The sequence below is a fragment of the Paramormyrops kingsleyae genome, chromosome 1 (assembly GCF_048594095.1).
Source record: "Paramormyrops kingsleyae isolate MSU_618 chromosome 1, PKINGS_0.4, whole genome shotgun sequence".
Classification (NCBI taxonomy): Eukaryota; Metazoa; Chordata; class Actinopteri; order Osteoglossiformes; family Mormyridae; genus Paramormyrops; species Paramormyrops kingsleyae.
This window is the reverse complement of record NC_132797.1, coordinates 1,260,812-1,281,104: the sequence shown is the minus strand read 5'-3', so window position 1 is coordinate 1,281,104 and position 20,293 is coordinate 1,260,812. Positions and strand designations below refer to the sequence as shown.

The window sequence follows — 20,293 nt, the reverse complement described above, 5'->3', positions numbered from 1 at the left end:
CTATACATCATATCACCCCTGTCCTGCAGCAGCTGCACTGGCTCCCGGTACCTCTATGCATTAATTTCAAAATCCTCCTCTATACGTTTAAGGCCATCCACAACCTCGCTCTTCCATACCTCTCTGATCTTATTCACATTGCTACTCCCTCTCGTTCCCTCAGGTCTTCCTCCTCACTACGTTTAAGGCCATCCACAACCTCGCTCCTCCATACCTCTCTGATCTTATTCACATTGCTACTCCCTCTCGTTCCCTCAGGTCTTCCTCCTCTATACGTTTAAGGCCATCCACAACCTCGCTCCTCCATACCTCTCTGATCTTATTCACATTGCTACTCCCTCTCGTTCCCTCAGGTCTTCCTCCTCTATACGTTTAAGGCCATCCACAACCTCGCTCCTCCATACCTCTCTGATCTTATTCACATTGCTACTCCCTCTCGTTCCCTCAGGTCTTCCTCCTCTATACGTTTAAGGCCATCCACAACCTCGCTCCTCCATACCTCTCTGATCTTATTCACATTGCTACTCCCTCTCGTTCCCTCAGGTCTTCCTCCTCTATACGTTTAAGGCCATCCACAACCTCGCTCTTCCATACCTCTCTGATCTTATTCACATTGCTACTCCCTCTCGTTCCCTCAGGTCTTCCTCCTCTATACGTTTAAGGCCATCCACAACCTAGCTCCTCCATACCTCTCTGATCTTATTCACATTGCTACTCCCTCTCGTTCCATCAGGTCTTCCTCCTCTATTCATCTCATCGTCCCTTCTGCCTGCCTTGTCACTATGGGGAGCAGGGCATTCTGTTGTTCTGCTCCCCGACTCTGGAACTCCCTACCAAAAGACATTAGAAATATAAACTCCTTTTCTCTTTTTAAATCTAAACTCAAAACGCATCTGTTTAAAAGTGCCTACTCATCGTGAATTCTTTTAGCTTTTTATACTGTTTTAGTTTGTAATTTGTTTTTATTCTGATAGTTCTTATCCGTATTATAATTCTGTGCAATGTCCTTGTGTGCTTTGAAAGGCGCCTTTAAAATAAAATGTATTATTTATTATTATTTTAATCCCACTGCGTTTCACTCCATACTTGCTCCTCAGTAACGGGACAGACAGGCAGTGACGACAGTGTCCTTTGCATCGATGGGGCAGTAAAAGCCACATCCTGGTGTTTCACGTGACAATAGCTGCACAGTTACTCCCTATGGCTTATTCAGCACTAAGTGAGACTGGACCAGGCCTGGAGAGGAACCTTCCTGGAGTGGGAGCTGAAGGCCCAAACCCCCCAAACCCCTGAAACCCCTGAAACCCCTGCTAGCTAATCTGCTCCTTCCCTGACTGGAACACACCGCATTTACAGGGAGGGGGAGAGAAAACAGAACACCCCATTGATGAGGGAAAGGGGAGATTTCCTGTGCTCTTCCCAGCTCAGCCCCCCCCCCCCCCACCCAAACCCCACCCCCGCCCCCATCCCCCAACTACAATGATTTACAGATGTTGAGGTTGAAGTGTGACAGGGTCCAGCCGGGGATTTTCCCAATGAGTATAAAGCAAATACGCCCAGCAAAGGGTCCTGAAATGGGGAGAGCAACTCAAAGAGGCCTTCATGATGTCCAAACGGTCGCCATCACCATGGCAAGTAAGCTGGGTAGTCAGCCACTCACAGTTCACGACTGCGGCTTCTGGCCTGTCAGGTGGGCTAAGGGGCTACTGCCTTCTTAAAAACAGACTTGGGAATATTCAGAGCAAATATTTTATCTGCTGAGTAATAACTATAGGAAATATTCAAAAAATCTTGGCACTGGCAGAATCTCTTTGGTTGTCTGAGAATCACCCGGTGACTGGGAAGAGTGTGACTCCATTACCCATAGATGTGGATTGTTCCTTATCCTAAGTCTGTTATGGTTCCCTCACCCAAGACTGCTGCTCAAAGCACATTTTGCTGCCTTAATGTGGTCCAAATACATCAAAACTGAAAGCAGGTGTCGCATGGATCTCAAATGGCATGACGTGTCATAAATGCTGCTTTACTAGAACGTAGGAAAAACACAGCACCAGCACACAGAGGAAGCACACATACAGAAAACACAGGCTGGCACAGTGCTTCAGAAGGAGCGCCAGGGGGCGTAACTCAGAGGAAGCACACATACAGAAAACACAGGCTGGCACAGTGCTTCAGAAGGAGCGCCAGGGGGCGTAACTCAGAGGAAGCACACATACAGAAAACACAGGCTGGCACAGTGCTTCAGAAGGAGCGCCAGGGGGCGTAACTCAGAGGAAGCACACATACAGAAAACACAGGCTGGCACAGAGCTTCAGAAGGAGCGCCAGGGGGCCTAACACAGAGGAAGCACACATACAGAAAACACAGGCTGGCACAGCGCTTCAGAAGGAGCGCCAGGGGGCCTAACTCAGAGGAAGCACACATACAGAAAACACAGGCTGGCACAGCGCTTCAGAAGGAGCGCCAGGGGGCGTAACTCAGAGGAAGCACACATACAGAAAACACAGGCTGGCACAGCGCTTCAGAAGGAGCGCCAGGGGGCGTAACTCAGAGGAAGCACACATACAGAAAACACAGGCTGGCACAGAGCTTCAGAAGTATTTTCTTGTCACAGACCATGTTTCTGAACTGAAATGCTTTTAAAATAAATAAATAACCTTATTCCTAAAGGCACTGATAACCCTGATCAGGATAAGCACCAAGAAGATGTTTGGATGGATGTTAATGACATAAATGACAAATAGGACCAGGTAATACCTTAAGGCTTCCAAAGTTTTCAACATTGTCTTGACAACAAAACTGGGAGCTTCTATTGCTAATTATCCTAAACATGATTCACTGCCTTTGTTTTGCTGTTTAGGAGCCACTTTCATTACAAAAGTAGGCAGGTAATCAGGCCACTGCAAGAACAACCACTTCATTTATCAGTGGTGGAGCCCTTTACTGGATGCTGAAAAGATCTTCATCTGAACTCAATATCATTCCTCTGGAAGAACTTAAATCTATTTCTTTATCATTAACAAGCAGTGCGCCTTGGAAGTGTATCGTAGGCATCGTCTAAACTAACGTGATGCTGATGTTTGAGTGAGTGAACTAATCACAGAAAGGGTTCCTCAAAATGATGTTTTGGTTGTGTGGAGCTGTTGATCCTTTGGAAAATAAACAGTAGAAAGTACATGAAGAAAACCAAAGACATTTGGGCTGTTCTGCACCCATAGGAAGAGGGTAATAGAAGACATTTTGAATGGAGTGTTTCTCTGCAAACCGGACACACACCCCACATGGTTTATCAACCTGGATTTTCATATCACAGTTCCCATCTATGCTAATCCGTCCCACTTTGGATCCCAGCAGGCAAACCGCTTTGGATCCCAGCAGGGAGCAGCCATTATGAACCTCTCTGACAAGTCAGCCTGTCATCGCACAGCGCTGGTCGTCCAAGCAGTTGGAAAATGGTCATTCCCCCCCCCCCCTCCCCAAAGCTGTCTGCACTGCTGCCTTAACATTTGGGATGGAAATCAGTTTTTCTGACCTGTCACAGAGGACAGCAAGCCGGCCAAGTCAGACTCTCAGGAAGTGGGGGCAAAATTCTAGGAGACATTGGCTAGACTGAAGTATGGGGTTATGGTCATGCGAGATTCAAGAGGGTCCTGGCAGCACCCCTCAAAATCCTAATGCCCAGCCTTCTGCTCCACCCAGCTCCTCCCCAGAGTCACGCTTTACTGATTCTGCTCCTGTACTTCCAGCCTTTGCATTCTGCTATGGATCTGATTCTGCTCCTGTACTTACAGCTTTTGCATTCTGCCATGGATCTGATTCTGCTCCTGTACTTACAGCCTTTGCATTCTGCCATGGATCTCTGCGTTTCTCACTAAAGAAAGAACTTTCTTTACCTGCTGTCTTTAATTTTTAAAACTTAGGACTTCAGTTGCTGCCAGCTGCAAGTTTGTGCAAGGAAATGATTAAGGGGATTTAAGGAATTAAACAAATGCAAGTTTAGGTAAGGAAATAATTTAAGGAAATAAATTAGTCTACAAAATGCCTTGGCTGTACTGACTGCATGTAGTTATTTCGGAATTAAAATACTATTTGCCTACAGCTGAGTCCAGGCTCCCCCCAGGGCCATAGACAATGACACCCTGTTTAATGTGAATAACTGCGGTAGTCTGCATGGTGCTCGGCTGGGTGAGGTCATCCCCAAAACACCTCAGCGATGCTGTGGGCGGGGTCTTCCGCTCTTCTGTCAGCGGCAGAAATCACTCTTTAAACCTCTCGGAGAGCTGGGGAAATTTCTTTCCAAGGCCAGCCTGTTTCAGCAGCCATCAGCTGTCAAGGTCATCCACTCCAGAAAGCTACCCGAATGCAGGCTCCGCCTGGATGCTGTCTTCGCTCTCTGACCTGGCACGCGCGTCTGCCTTAGATGCCCGACGGCCTGCCTGACTCCATGCCCATCCATTTATGGACCCACAGACTGGCAACACTGACCCTAGGGGCAAGTATTCTCAACAACAAGGGGTTTGGAAGGTTCTGCATGTCTCTAGTCTGTAATTACAAAAAAATACTTATGATAAATGGGCCCACACTGTGAACATGAAAATTTCCATTTACTGGACATAGTTAGAAATTAAAAGTTGACCTGTCAATGAAAAGCAACTCTTTGATCATGTAGAACCACAATGGAAAAATAAGTGATACGACAAATTCACAAACACCAACTGTCGCGCAATCTAAAATGATTCAAAACATATTCCAACGTACCATTAGCTAATGCTTGGCAGTCATGTTCGGAATCTGGGAGATTATTAAAACTCTTCTGACTGTGTTGTTTCAATGTGTCAACGAGTTAAAAATGGTTTATTTTATTGCTTATTGTAAAACTGAACAACAAAGAGTGAATTTTGTAGACTGTCACGTTCAATGCACCACTTTAACACGAGAGCTGACTTTCTCGCACAAGCTTGGAACGGCTGCAGGCAGCTTGATCGAGTGCCATGTGTGTGTCGGTGGAGAGACGGCAGCTAGTTTGGCACAAAACGTTCACTTTTCTTCAGCCGACTTTAAAGCCGTGGGATTTACACAGCTGGCACACACACGGCAAAATTATAACTGCAATTTCAACACAAAACATCTATTTCTTATCTTAATCTATACATATAAATACAGTTTCCAGACATTCCTAAAGCAACAAAAGGATTATGAAGGAAATTGCTTTGGTTACTTCAGGGGTAAGACATTGGTAAGGTAAGACAATAAAATGGTCAATAGACAAAGCTTCAGCACTGTGGGGGGGCAGAAAGTGCAAATAATGTATATAAACTTAAAAAGGGAAGAATTTTGAATCTTAAGCAATTGCTCTGTCTGCAAAGGCCCCGAAGTGGGTGATGTCATTCTGTTCTCTCTCAGCATTGCTTCTGCCAAGCTGACTTGAACGTCTGAGGTGGCTTCACCCTACCCATACCCCCCACCACCACCACACAGACAGCTTAACCCAGCCCTAAGCAAAGTCCCTCTTCCCTATGAAGGGAAGACCTATCTGCACTGTGCATGTGAACCAGCTTTTCCAGCCCCTTTGCGGCACCATAGACGGCCATGTGGCCAGAGCATCACGGCATCACCTAACATGGGCAGGTCCTCCCTGGGGAGTCCCCCATTAGGGGGGTTCCCTTAGGATTCCTTCAGGGTGGTCCCAAGTGATGAGTCACAACTTGAGGAGTGATGCAATGAGACAAGAACCCTCAATTGCACCACTTTGCCAGCCATGTTTGCCAGCCATGTTAAACCTTCAGGGAGCGGTCTACTGCAGGAGCCAGAGCCAACGTGACCATGCTGCAAGTGAAACCAAAGCGAATCACGGAGACCATGGAGATCCCACAGACTTCCGCTTTTATTGTACCCTTTTTCAATTTCTTTAAATGTCATTTGCCAATCCTGATGCTCCTCACCTCCCTTGATCTTTGTCAATCAGAGCATCACTGTGTTCCTGCAAGCCTCCTGTGGAAGAGGGCGCGACCCCCATCTCCGTCAGCATATAACGCTGGGAGTGGGGGCTCACCGGACAAAGCAGCTTATGTGAAGCAGCAATAACCACGTTTGTGCCAGCATGGCCTATGGGCTCCCGGCAATTAAGCCCACCCTTGCATGGCGTGCGGGTGCCGATGAGCTTTTCACTGGTTTTTGGGGAGTCCTCCTCACCTCTCAGCCTCCTGCCGCATCTCCTCTCGTTTCTGCCGTCTCAGCTCCCGTCGGAGTTCGAAGTCCTCGTCCATGACTGGTCTGGAAATGGTCAGCACTCACGTTCGGGCTGGAAAATGTGCATGGGTTGCCATTAGCAACTGCATTCTGATAGTACATCACAAACAGCCCTAAAGTTACTTCTTGTTATTATCATGGATACGGAAGACAAGACAGCAGAAGTAAATTAAGGACTTTCAATGAGGTGACCAGACCAGGATGTCGTAATAATTAACCAAGGCACTTAATTTAAAGTGGAGTACAATTCTTGTGAAAAAGGAATTCTGCAATAGAAGCAAGTTCTTTTTTAGTACACCTCTTCAGGCTTAGCATCCTACTGTACTCTTTGTGCAGACTTGGGGATAAGGTGCTAAAGAGCTGACATATTCACTGACAAATAAACAACGTCCAGCGTGAAATGAAAAATGCATTGGCATTAACACTGCGAAAGGAACGCTTGTTTGCCCCAAAGGCACTTATATCTCTAAATGAAGCACCACACACAGTGCTTCCGCTGTTTGTTTCGTCTGCTGAGAGATCTGAAAAATGAACTAGCTGAGATAACGAGAACAGTTCAATAACGAGGAGAGCAGATGTGAGTGACCAGGATGTTAACTGCACAAGAGAAACACTGTAGAGAGCGAGCCAAGAGTGACCACCCAAGAACAGCCGGTCTTCCATCATAAATTGTCCCATTCTGTAAAAAAATGCAGAAAAATAACCCCCAGCATACCTTAGGTTCGATGATGCTTAGTCCATGAACTGCTCCCTTTCCTCACACACCCTTGGAGCTCTTTCGTCTGGTTTATATCTCACGAGTGGCGCAGGACAAAGAATTCCTGCTTGCGCTCTCAACAGCTAGAACTACCAGAAAAGGCAAAGCCTGCCCCTGTCCTCTCTTCCTCTGACTTTCCCTCCTTTCTCTCTCTCTATCTCCTTATTCTCTCTGCCTCACTCTGTATGCCCCCCCCCCCTCTCTCACTCCATTCCCCACTCTCTTTCTTTGTTTAGAGAGCTGTCGCTGGTTAGCTAAACTCTGTGTGGAATCTGGAGTCCAAGCCCATCTTCGAGATTGCTTCCTGGAGCGCTCCGTTTACTCTGGCATCCCAGTCAGGGCCACTCAACAGATCCCTGCCCAGATCCTTCCTGCCAGGGCCCAATTCACAGGGAACCTGGACTGCAGGACCTGGCCTACCGGGGCCCAATTCACAGGGAACCTGGACTGTAGAACCTGGCTTACCGGGGCCCAATTCACAGGGAACCTGGACTGCAGGACCTGGCCTACCGGGGCCCAATTCACAGGGAATCTGGACTGTAGGACCTGGCTTACTGGGGCCCAATTCACAGGGTACCCAGACTGTAGGACCTGGCTTACAGGGGCCCAATTCACAGGGAACCTGGACTGTAAGACCTGGCTTACCGGGGCCCAATTCACAGGGAACCCGGACTGTAGGACCTGGCTTACCGGGGCCCTATTCACAGGGAACCCGGACTGCAGGACCTGGCTTACCGGGGCCCAATTGACATGGAACCTGCACTGCAGGACCTGACCTACCGGGGCCAAATTCACAGGGAACCTGCACTGCAGGACCTGACCTACTGGGGCCCAATTCACAGGGAACCCGGACTGCAGGACCTGGCTTACGGGGGCCCTATTCACAGGGAACCCGGACTGCAGGACCTGGCTTACCGGGGCCCAATTGACATGGAACCTGCACTGCAGGACCTGACCTACCGGGGCCCAATTCACAGGGAACTTGGCCTGCAGGACCAATTCACAGGGGCCTTGCCCAGGGCCACAGAGTTGAAAAAGAATTGCACGGACAGAATGTCATTTTCCAGCTTTTATAACCTTTGAGTTTCCTAACTCTTTTACACAGACATATGCACACACACTAAGCTGCAATGGCTTCAACACCCGAGTAGAAAAGAAGTCATATTCTGTATAAACATTGCCCACATCAAAATCTGTACATTACTCAGGCTCTGTGATTTCTGCTGCCAACATTTATGGAAATTTACCTTTTTATATTTCAGTCAACTCGAGGCCGTAGGTTTGGTTTCAACATCGATAGGGATGAAATGAGCCCTGAACCCCCCACCCCCTCCAAAGGCCCACAGCCCTCACGTGTCCCTACCCCCCATACCCAAATGAAACTAAACCTTTAAATGCCATGTGCACAATTTACAAGAAGTATTCGTAGCTGCTAATGCATTTACGGCCTGAATTGCCCACTTAATTGCATTATGGATACGGTTTCTTTTCATTGTGCAGTAACTGGATTTATTGAGGCTCCCTATACTGCAAAGAATGGCATTTTAAGCATGACAGGCATTTTGTTTTTCATTACAGAACATGAATTTTGAAAGTTGAAGTTAAGGCCCTTTGGCTTTTCATGGCCAAACATTCCTGATGAGGCTCAGTTGGGACCACAGAAATACAAATGGTTTCTGTGGTCCCTAGAAGGAGACCCCCCATGCATTCTCAAAGCTAATATACAATTACAGGAGCCCCTGGACTGCTGCCTGTGATTAAATCGGGTTAAACCCCCCAGCTATACTCCCCCCCCCCCCCCATACACACTCCCCTTGGGGGCCTGTCTCTGTCTGCATCTCTTCTGAGCAACATATCAGTTTATAATCAGCTCTTACATTTTCCTGTGAGATTTGAAAGGTCTTTATCAGTAACTAGCGGCTTTAGGTGTCATAGCAAGTGACTTGCAGTTTAAATACATCAATTAACCAAACACACTCATCCAGTGAGTTTCATAGTTATTTCAATAACAGGCTGTGTGAGCAAGTGGGATAAACACAAAGATATGGGACTCGGCAAGTTGGACGCTATGATACTGAGCATTCAACTGCAGAGGCTGCTCATGTGCACAGGCAATGCTGCTTAAACAAATAATGATACATCACTAATGACCTCAGTCACATGGATGAATTAGTAAAACAAAAAAAGAAAACAAACTTGTTGCAACTGTTTTGTATTTTGAGATTATTGGAACCCGATGTCTGAATTCGGTCCAGATCAGAGGAGCATGGACAAGATACCCTAAGGAAAAAGTTGGTTTGCTGGCACTCTGGCTTGGTACGCCAGCCTAAGCAAGTTCTGTGCTTATCATTCAGGTTTTGTGCTTACCATTTGGGTTCTGAGCGAGTTCTGTGCTTACCATTCGGATTCTGTGCAAATTATGTGCATATCATTCAGGTTCTGTGCAAATTCTGTGTTTACCATTCGGGTTTTGAGCAAGTTCTAAGAGTACCATTCAGGTTCTGTGCTTACCATTCAGGTTCTGAGTGAATTCTGTTTTTACCATTCGGGTTCTGTGTGAGTTCTGTGCTTACCATTTGGGTTTTGAGCAAGTTCTGTGCTTACCATTCATGTTCTGTGCGAGTTCTGTGCTTACCATTCGGGTTCCGTGCGAGTTCTATGCTTACCATTTGGGATCTGACTGAATTCTGTGCTTATCTTTGAGTTTTGAACGAGTTTTCTGCTTACCATTCATGGCAGTGATATCTGGTGTGTGTCTGTGCATATACATGTGCCCATATTAAGAATCTTGTTTTGTACATATATAAAATTATTAAAAATTGAGTGTAAATTCTAAATTTTCTCATGCTGGCCATAGCTTTGTAGTGCTGAAACCTAATCTTTCTCCCGATGCTGTAGGCAGCCAAACCAAAAACTGTGGTTATTTATCTGAACGCTGTACATGAATGACTGGCCATTGCATGTGGGCAAACTGCATACTGAATCCATACCAAGACATCAAAAATGTCCCAAATCTCAGCCTCCAGCCAGAACTCCTTAAGTATGAAACCCTGCTCTATTTTTGACCATCTCCATGGCCTTGAGAAGCACTGTTTTATAACTCATCTATAGTCCCGGGTAACTGATTAACTACAAAGGGTTTTGATGAATGTCAGCATGAACTAACTCTCATTTTCTAAAATACTAAAAGCCATCAGACAGGAGTATCTCAGAAATGCAAAAACTAGATTTCTGACTGATGATCTTTTCGGTTTTAATTTCCATAATTAAGCAAATTGTTTTAATTATAACACAGCTTTTGAAACGTGATACAGTGCAGTGTTTTGCTGCTCTCTTGAGTAAAATATACTCATAAGAGGTATATATTTTCATGCTGAGAACGTAAGCATATATATCTGAAATGAAATATTCACGGCAAAGGCCGGCAGCCCCTTCTCTCTGGCTGCTTTAACGACGCTCATCGCTCATGTGCTCCATTTTGTCATCTGAAACGGTTGCCTTGCACATAACGGACTGCATGGCTGGTTCTGATTGCTCCGCTCTCGCTTGAATGCACCACTTCCAAACTTCCAGGCCAGGAATGCTGGGCCTTGCCAGGAAGGCTCTCCGGCTGTCCGCTGCGGCGTGTGTCAGCAGGTAAGTTCCATGGCCACCCAGGTGCATTGAGCTTGAGGCTGGAGACATTCTAACGCAGCTGAAATTCAAAGCTGCACATTCAGCCCTGCTTAAAGTCTCTGCTGGCTTGTTGGGGCGGGGGGGGGGGGCAGCAGACATTCCAACCATGTGCACTTTGGCCCAGCCTGGGAACGCCGATGGGGCCTCCGCTTTCATGCTCGCTATGGGGTTACCTTACTTCTTTGCAGGGCCAACTTGCCTTGTCCCTTCCCATCTTCTCTCATCTACCTTCATCATCCTCATTGACAGCACTGTTGCTCAGTCTCTGGTGTAACTAGCTTATTAACATGTTGGGAAGCTGTCGGCTGATGGTCACATGGGCCTGTATTCAGTTTGGACTCCAAGACACACATCATATCGGCCCCCCAACCCAGACCAATCCAATTATGTTCCAAATTGTTTAGGACCCCTGTCACTCAGAGGTCCTTGGAATAGTCCCAATGTTAAGGAATTCCCCCCTTATGGCGTCCCTGCCTGTTCTCTTCAGACATGGACCAGTAGACCAAAGAAAAACAATGTCCTGTACATGAAAAAAATCATGAGCTTTTTGTCACCTGGAAAGAACATTGAGATAAGTGGCTTTTGTTAGTCACATGGAGCCCTCAGCCTTGCTTCCAAAGTTTACAGTAATTTCTGAGAGGGAAATGAACAGATCCCCTTCTAAAGTTCAAACAACCCAAGACATGTTTAAGAGTCCAGTCTTTCCATGAAAAGTGAATTGGGACATACACTCACCTAAAGGATTATTAGGAACACCATACTAATACGGTGTTTGACCCCCTTTCGCCTTCAGAACTGCCTTAATTCTACGTGGCATTGATTCAACAAGGTGCTGAAAGCATTCTTTAGAAGTGTTGGCCCATATTCATAGGATAGCATCTTGCAGTTGATGGAGATTTGTGGGATGCACATCCAGGGCACGAAGCTCCCGTTCCACCACATCCCAAAGATGCTCTATTTGGTTGAGATCTGGTGACTGTGGGGGCCATTTTAGTACAGTGAACTCATTGTCATGTTCAAGAAACCAATTTGAAATGATTCGAGCTTTGTGACGGTGCATTATCCTGCTGGAAGTTGCCATCAGAGGATGGGTACATGGTGGTCATAAAGGGATGGACATGGTCAGAAACAATGCTCAGGTAGGCCGTGGCATTTAAACGATGCCCAATTGGCACTAAGGGGCCTAAAGTGAGCCAAGAAAACATCCCCCACACCATTACACCACCACCACCAGCCTGCACAGTGGTAACAAGGCATGATGGATCCATGTTCTCATTCTGTTTACGCCAAATTCTGACTCTACCATTTGAATGTCTCAACAGAAATCGAGACTCATCAGACCAGACAACATTTTTCCAGTCTTCAACTGTCCAATTTTGGTGAGCTCGTGCAAATTGTAGCCTCTTTTTCCTATTTGTAGTGGAGATGAGTGGTACCCGGTGGGGTCTTCTGCTGTTGTAGCCCATCCGCCTCAAGGTTGTGCGTGTTGTGGTTTCACAAATGCTTTGCTGCATACCTCGGTTGTAACGAGTGGTTATTTCAGCCAAAGTTGCTCTTCTATCAGCTTGAATCAGTCGGCCCATTCTCCTCTGACCTCTAGCATCAACAAGGCATTTTCGCCCACAGGACTGCCGCATACTGGATGTTTTTCCCTTTGCACACCATTCTTTGTAAACCCTAGAAATGGTTGTGCGTGAAAATCCCAGTAATTGAGCAGATTGTGAAATACTCAGACCGGCCCGTCTGGCACCAACAACCATGCCACGCTCAAAATTGCTTAAATCACCTTTCTTTCCCATTCTGACATTCAGTTTGGAGTTCAGGAGATTGTCTTGACCAGGACCACACCCCTAAATGCATTGAAGCAACTGCCATGTGATTGGTTGATTAGATAATTGCATTAATGAGAAATTGAACAGGTGTTCCTAATAATCCTTTAGGTGAGTGTAGTCACACAGGCAGCCATTTGGGGACTCACATGGCTGAGTGCAAATTGATTAGTAGCAGATACTAATCAAGCAGCAGAGAGGCTTCAACGGGATCTGGATTTAATTAGCGAATGGGCTGATACTTGGCAGATGAAATTTAACACAGATAAATGTAAGGTAATCCATGCAGGGAGCAGAAATATACAGTACAGATATTTTATGGGTTCCACTGAAATAAAGGTAGCTGATTACGAGAAAGATCTCGGTATGTATGTTGATGCTTCCATGTCCCACTCTCGCCAATGTGGGGAAGCAATAAAAAAGGCGAACAGAATGTTGGGTTATATCTCTAGATGTGTGGAGTTTAAGTCAAGGGAGGTGATGTTACACTTATATAATTCCTTGGTAAGACCCCACCTAGAATACTGTGTGCAGGTTTGGTCACCATACCTCAAGAAGGACATTGCTGCCTTAGAAAAGGTGCAACGAAGAGCTACGAGAATGATTCCTGGTCTTAGAGGAATGTCTTACGAGGAGAGGTTAGCGGAACTGAATCTGTTCAGCCTTGAGCAAAGGAGACTAAGGGGGGATATGATTCAGGTCTATAAGATTCTAACGGGTCTGGATGCTGTTCAGCCAAATGACTATTTCAATATTAGTCTAAATACTAGAACTCGTGGCCATAAGTGGAAATTAGCGGGAGAACATTTTAAAACAAATTTGAGGAAGCACTTCTTTACACAGCGTGTAGTCAGAGTATGGAATAGTCTTCCTGCTATTGTAGTGGAAGCTAAAACCATGGGTTCCTTTAAATCAGAGCTAGATAAGATTTTAACAACTCTGAGATATTAGCTAAGTTCTCCCCAAACGAGCTTGATGGGCCGAATGGCCTCCTCTCGTTTGTAAATTTCTTATGTTCTTATGTTCTTATGTTCTTATGAGTGTGTGTCAGACCAGTATCAAACATTTGCAGGGGGACTTTGACGCAGCCCCCTGCAGTGCATCCCTGCAACATCTGTGAGCTTTATTATGGGGTGGTGAGGCTCTATTCCTCGTTATCATACAGCTGTCTTCAGAAGGGATTAACTAGGCCCAAGACAAAGGCTATCCTGCGCTTTCCTCCATCAAGACTCAGCTGAAAAGGCACATGCCACAAGAGCAGCAACAGACTAGCAGTGGGCTAGCAGCAGGTTAGTGGTGGATTAGCAGTGGATTAACAGTAGGCTAGCAAAGGGTTACCTATGCGCTAGTAGCAGATTAGCGGTGATTTGCAGCGGATTACCAATGGGCTAGTAGCAGGTTAGTGGTGGGCTACCAGCATGTTACCAATAGGCTAGTAGCAGATTAGCGGTGTGCTACCAGCATGTTACCAATGGGCTAGTAGCAGGTTAGCGGTGGGTTAGCAACAAGTTAGCAATTGACACATCAAAAAGCTTCCTTCACTGGAGCAGAATTATTTGGGTTCACCTGGTTTTTGCTTTTACAGGTTTTTGCTTTTACAGTTTCGTTATGTCTAATTTTTGGCGGGATCCATTTCGGTAGTAGACTTGTGGTTCCCATTTTACCACCTGTAGATCAGTGTAAATTAGAATTGTATCCATTAAAACATAAGGGTATTTAAATTAAGCTATTTAAGCATTTTATATACCCACAAAGGATAGGAGCGCTCCCCCTGGTGCCTAGGCAGGAGACCTTCAAGCCTTTGCCCTTAACTGGCTCCACAATGGACTGTGGTGCAGATGGGTTGGGTAGTGATGGGTATTCCTATGTAAATCCCTCTTGGTTACTCTCTTGCTTCCACAGCACTTTCTATACTCCAAAAAAGTAACTGGTGGGAAAGTTTCAAAGTCAAAACTGCCAATGTATGATTATCTGGCTTTTCAGCGTTTTTGTGTCCTGTCCTATTGTCACAATAGCCTTTCATCATGCCCATCTCCCGTGAAGAGAGCTGCAGCCATGACCTTGGTCGTTAAAATGGTAAACAGCAGATATCAGTGTCATGTGAGTAACATCACCCATTCCATGCATTCCCAAAAAATGGACGTGGAGGGCAGCCACTCTATCAGAGACACCCGCATTGGAGGCCTGTATCAGGATGTGGTCAATCATCTGTTTCTGAAGACGCTCTGGCTTTTAATTCGCCTAACAGCCTCGCTACACTGATGGCCAGGCATGCAGTTGCCACCTCAGTCTGCTACGGGATGGTTCTGCTGTTACACAAGAACGATGATATGCGCGAGGAAATAGCACAAGGTTTCCCTGGAACTGAGCATCTGCTTTTGGAGAAAGTTGCTTTGGGCCAGTGCTCACTCTGCACTGGGAACTGCACTGTGGCCAAGACCAACTACACCGAGCTAGATGCAAAGACCATCTGCTCCCACTGATGGGATGCTGGCCCTGGACCTGACCGATGTCCTGAGAAATCTTCTGCTAGGTAAAGTGAGACCAAATATGTGAAATTCGAACAAAAATTATTATCCCACCGATAATATGAAACTCTGAGGTTCGAAATAGCAAAAACATCCAGAGACTAGACAGAAGCCTTAGTAGTCATGTGGTCCTCTCTGATGTCAAAGCTGCTGTTGGTTGTGGGTCTTTATATGAAAATACAAAAGGCTCATACTGGGCTGGAAGGGCATAAACTCCAATCGCAGACAATGGGCCACATGTCCAGATGCCCAGTTCCTTGTGAATCATCTCCATTGGTAGCGAAAGCAGCCCATCCGTTTCACAAGCTCCTTTGCTGCCCCTGTTCACAGAGGCCTAATCCAGACTCAGAAAGTTGATCATTTGATTTATAATTTAAATCCAAACATGATGTCACTGTGGTTCACTGGACAGCATGGCTGTTAAAGAAAATCACACTGCTTAGTATAAATACCTACCGGTATTACGTTAAAAGGGTTAATAATAATAATAGGTAATAATAAAAACCATGTGTACGTACAAAAGGGGTTTTAAATATGTAGGAACCAAACAAAATGTCTTCATGTCACTTAATTTTTAGCATTTCTTAATAAACAAAAAAAATCTCAAATTCTATCCATCCATCCATCTATCCATCCATCTTCTTTATACTGGTCAAGGTTATGGTGGGGTATAAAACTGGGGTAGAGCTTGAACAGGATGTCAGTTATTCAGATTACATCAGTTCTGCATTCACTGAAGTTTGGCTTGGGCCACAAGTCAGCAACAGAACATGCCAGCGGTGCTGTAAGTTTGGTGCCTGACCTCTCTCTCATACTCCTGTCCATGCTCTGTAACAAAATACACCAGTGTGCTTGTTATAAATCATTAAATAGTCCTAAATGTTTAATTACACGGTGGCACTCTGGCCTGTTGGTCCGGGGAGTGGAATCAGCCCCTGAAAGGTCCTGCAGTGACTCTCTGCATTCCCTGGTTTCCAATCCAAAGACAGACGGGACTATAAAGGGCCCTTCAAAATGGCCTTAGAGTGTTACACAAAGAACAAAAATAAAAAAGCTATACAGACTAGATAAAATCACCAGATTAACACATACAACTAAGAAAAATAAAATGTATGCATTGTAATGGATTACTGACGACGGGGATCAAGTCAAATTATTAATTTGAATTAAAGGCTAGAGAGTAAAAGTGTGTTTTAAGACCTGCACCCACCGTCCAATGAAACACCTCGGAATCCCACACCCACCGTCCAATGAAACACCTCGGGATCCCACACCCACCGTCCAATGAAACACCTCGGGATCCCACACCCACCGTCCAATGAAACACCTCGGGATCCCACACCCACCGTCCAATGAAACACCTCGGGATCCCACACCCACCGTCCAATGAAACACCTCGGGATCCCACACGCACCGTCCAATGAAACACCTCGGGATCCCACACCCACCGTCCAATGAAACACCTCGGGATCCCACACCCACCGTCCAATGAAACACCTCGGGATCCCACACCCACCGTCCAATGAAACACCTCGGGATCCCATTTGGAAACCCCCCAGGGGGACACACGGTCCAGTCCTGCGCTCCGGAAATGGCTGTCAATCTGCCGCAGCCAGGTGTCATGCTGCTGTCCCCTTGGCCTGGGCCAGCGGTTTGCGAGCCGGGTCACCCTCAGGGAAACGCGCCACATGGCCATAGTGCCGTGACTGACACTCCCTAACAATGCAGGTAATGTGCCTCATTCGGAATTCCTCTAGCAACCGCTCATTCGACACAAAGTCAAACCAGCGGTACCCAAGGATTCTCCAAAGAGTCACAGTACTGAAGGCGCCCAGTCTTCGTCTCAGGGCACTGGATAGCGTCCATGTCTCACAGCCATACAGTAAGACAAGGAGCACCAAATCAACATACCATAAACTTTAAAATCAAAGACAGCAAAAGTGAACACTCACTGAATGCTTCCTTTAAATGTTATATTTGCAACTGTAAAACAGATTCCGCCTGAACTGCAAAGCCTATTACAACAAACACAAATTAAGACAGAGAGGTCACTGGATATTGACAAATTTCCGATACAACAAAATGATAACTTGGTGAAACTTCCCAAAGGAATGAAGTTTAGAACATACCCCTTTAGAAGCTACTCCAAGCAGGAGAATTCTATGTTGTTGTTCTTTTTTTTTTAAATAGAGGTGATGCTTTTACAGTACATCAAAAGACTGCTGCATACTGGCATCGCTCCACATGACCAAGTATGGTAAGAAAAGCTTGTTTTCCTGGAAGCAAACTTGGAAAAGTACAAGACACATTGCCACAGTAGGATGAACCTCCCACATACTGCAGGGGACATGCTGTGGAAATGAGGGCCAGCACAGTAGATATCGGCATCATTGCGGTAACAGGCTTTATCGCAGTAATGCTGTTATTCAAGGTGACACACAGTTCAGTAGGCAGACTCTGAAGTGCCGTATACATGAAGTTCTTCTGTAATTATATAAAGCTCTGGAAAAATTAAGAGACCACAGCAAATTTTTTTGTTTCACACATTTCTCAATGTATGGGTGTGTGTCTATGAAGAACATATATTTTTTTGCAAACTTCAGCCTGGTTGTTCTCTGTTTCTCATTGATGAAGGACTTCTTCTTTGCTTTATGGGACTTAAGTCCTGCTTCAAGGAGCCTGATACGAACTGACCTAGCAGTATGTTACGATCCCTAGTCTAGGGTTGGGGCAACAAAAAAACTTCAGGAGAGACCACAGGAGAGACCACAGCCAAAATGACAAAAAACTACCGAGCGCGACCTACAGTTCCGGAGGAGACGGAGGGGCAAACCGGGAAGGGGGCACTCATACCCTGCGCCACAGCAAACATCGCACTTAATGATTCCTATTCCTTTTGAAGGTCACTTGATTGATGCCATCCTCCAGTTCATGAGAAACTATTGGATAAGTTAACGGTCATCTCTGGCATTAGAATGTCACTTCCTAAATTCTTCATTTAAATGTGGACATTCTGGAGGTCTTCATCTAAAAGCACAAGACTTCCACCAGCCACACGAGCTGCTGTTCTATGTGTACATTTTTTCATCCTTTGCAAGACCTGCAAAGTCCCATGTAATACAATTTTTAGGATCTGTGAGTTCAAGCATAAATTTTCCTCACATAAATACTTCACTGCAGTGAGGGTCATAACCTTATGAAAAAGAAAATAAAATTTAACTGGAGTGTTGTTCAGAATATAAAACTGAAAGTCCCAACGTATTGCAAATGAACTTGTCATTATTTTGGATGGCTAACTTTAAAACTTCCAGAGTGAAATTAGCCTGCAGGCATTAGGTCTCAGAGATATAATAGAACACACAAGATTTGCAGAAGTGAACATGACTTAGAAACTGATTCCATGCAGAAATGTCAGTATCATAACAGGGACAGGAATGAAAAACTGTCTTGGACCAAACTTTAAAGCTTTTGAAAATCTGACCAAAGAATTTTTTTCAATAATTTGACCATGTGTTCATGTTTTTCGATTTTATGATTTTATATATGAACAAACCAAGTTCACCAGCTTCCTGACATTAAGCTGACTCTTCAGTAGTTTAAACTAAAACATTTGAAATACTTCCACATTTTGTACAGCAAAAACAAATCATTACTCTGGTTGTGAATTTAAATGAAACACGTTTATGCTGACAAAGCAACATACAGCAGTAAAGTCACTGCAGCCAGATATTCAGGAGACACACCTGGACGTTCCTGAGTGTGATGTACCTGCAGGTGAACATAATAGCATCCATGCAGCTTTGCTCTAGGGTCTAGTTGAAATCTGTTACCTTACTATGTCGGCCCAGCATCCTTCTCTGTGTTGGATCTGTGTGGCTTCCGTACTTCCTGGTGGTGAGGCAATGAAATCTCATTTCTGCACGTATTTCTGCTGGCTGTTATTATTAACCAGGCAGACGGCCAGCTCTCGAGAGCAGTGGGACACACGAGGCCCAGGGCAGAAAGATCTGGTCAAAGCAATAAATTCACATCATGGGACATCACACTGGCCGATGGCGTGCTGCTCTGGAACTGACAGGAGGGCCTGATCTCTGTGTCTCTCACATGGGAATCCATTCTGTCTACATTACAGAAATGCATTAAACTCTTCCCGCTGAAAGAAGCTTAGGAGAAAGGCTACTTCTTGGTGTTTTCAGAAAGCATACCGTTTTCTGCGGTCTGGGGTCTTGCTTGTGAGATTTCCTGGGAGCAGACAAGGGAGAAACTAAAAAACAGGGACAATGAGAAGGAGGGAGGAAATTAGCTGGAAATTAGCTGGTGCAGGTCGAAACCCTATATAGGAGCTTGAGTCCATGCAGGCGACAGCTGGATGGCAGTGTATGAAGAAACACTGCCTCACCACGTCCCCAACATGTGAATGAATAATCACAAGTCAGGCGACAAACAGGCCAAAAAAATTGAGGGACCCAAAAAAAGGCCCCCAACTGCAGCTAGGCAGAGGAATATTAATAAGGCAATGCAGCTTCACATGCAGGGACAATGGAAAGCAGAGGACAGCAAAGCTTAAAGAACTAAAACAGAAGGACATGGTCATCAAGACACAGAGGAATTGCTACATGCTTTTGTATACAGTAGGATAGACTGCTGTAATGCTCTGTTATCTGGAAGCACACACTGCACATTAAACACCTTACAGCGTATTCAAAATGCAGCAGCTCGAATTGTCAGCAGGGGCAGGAAGTTTGAACACATAATCCCTGTTCTTAGTTCCCTGCATTGGCTTCCTGTTAGGTTCAGGATTGACTTTAAATTTCTCCTACTTACATATAAGGCACTTAAAGGTCTAGCTCCTCCATATTTCACATTTACAGGCTGCATTGTCCAATCAGATCGCAGAATGCAGGTTTCCTTGTCGTTCCACATATAAATAAAGTGAGAGTGGGCGGTAAAGCATTCTGCTACAGGGTCCCTATATTGTGGAATGGTTTACCAGTCTATGTCTGGGATGCCGATTCGGTCTCAGTCTTTAAATCTCGACTCCTGACTCCAAAGGTGTGTATGCGTTGAGTCTCATGTTTCACTTTATACTGGTAATTTGTTAATTTCTTCTGGAGCTGGCAGTGTAGGTAAGGTTTATATGAAGATGCTGATTCATCTGTCCCTTTACTGGATTCCTATAAAAGCTCCTTTTCCTTTGCTCCCAATCTAAGGACATTTACTGATAACTCATGAGACACGAGAACATCTTATTGGCT

The 20,293-nt window shown here is 45.4% G+C and overlaps 1 protein-coding gene across 6 annotated transcripts in view; it reads right to left on the bottom strand.

The window, feature by feature from the left end:
• Nucleotides 1-20,293, bottom strand: part of LOC111854607 (uncharacterized) — a 63,013-nt gene that overhangs the window by 27,861 nt on the left and 14,859 nt on the right. For 4 of the 6 annotated variants that reach the window (XR_002840718.2, XR_002840717.2, XM_023832707.2 and 1 more), the window contains exons 1-2: nucleotides 6,965-7,177; nucleotides 6,193-6,301 (exon numbers count right to left, since the gene is read on the bottom strand). Coding sequence is in view for 4 of the 6 variants with exons in the window: in XM_023832707.2 (XP_023688475.2) it covers nucleotides 6,193-6,266 (74 nt within the window). In the remaining 2 variants the exon portion in view is untranslated. Of the gene's footprint in view, nucleotides 1-6,192; nucleotides 6,302-6,964; nucleotides 7,178-20,293 lie in introns of those variants that run through there. The other 2 variants (XM_023832710.2, XM_023832708.2) reach the window with 2 other exon arrangements.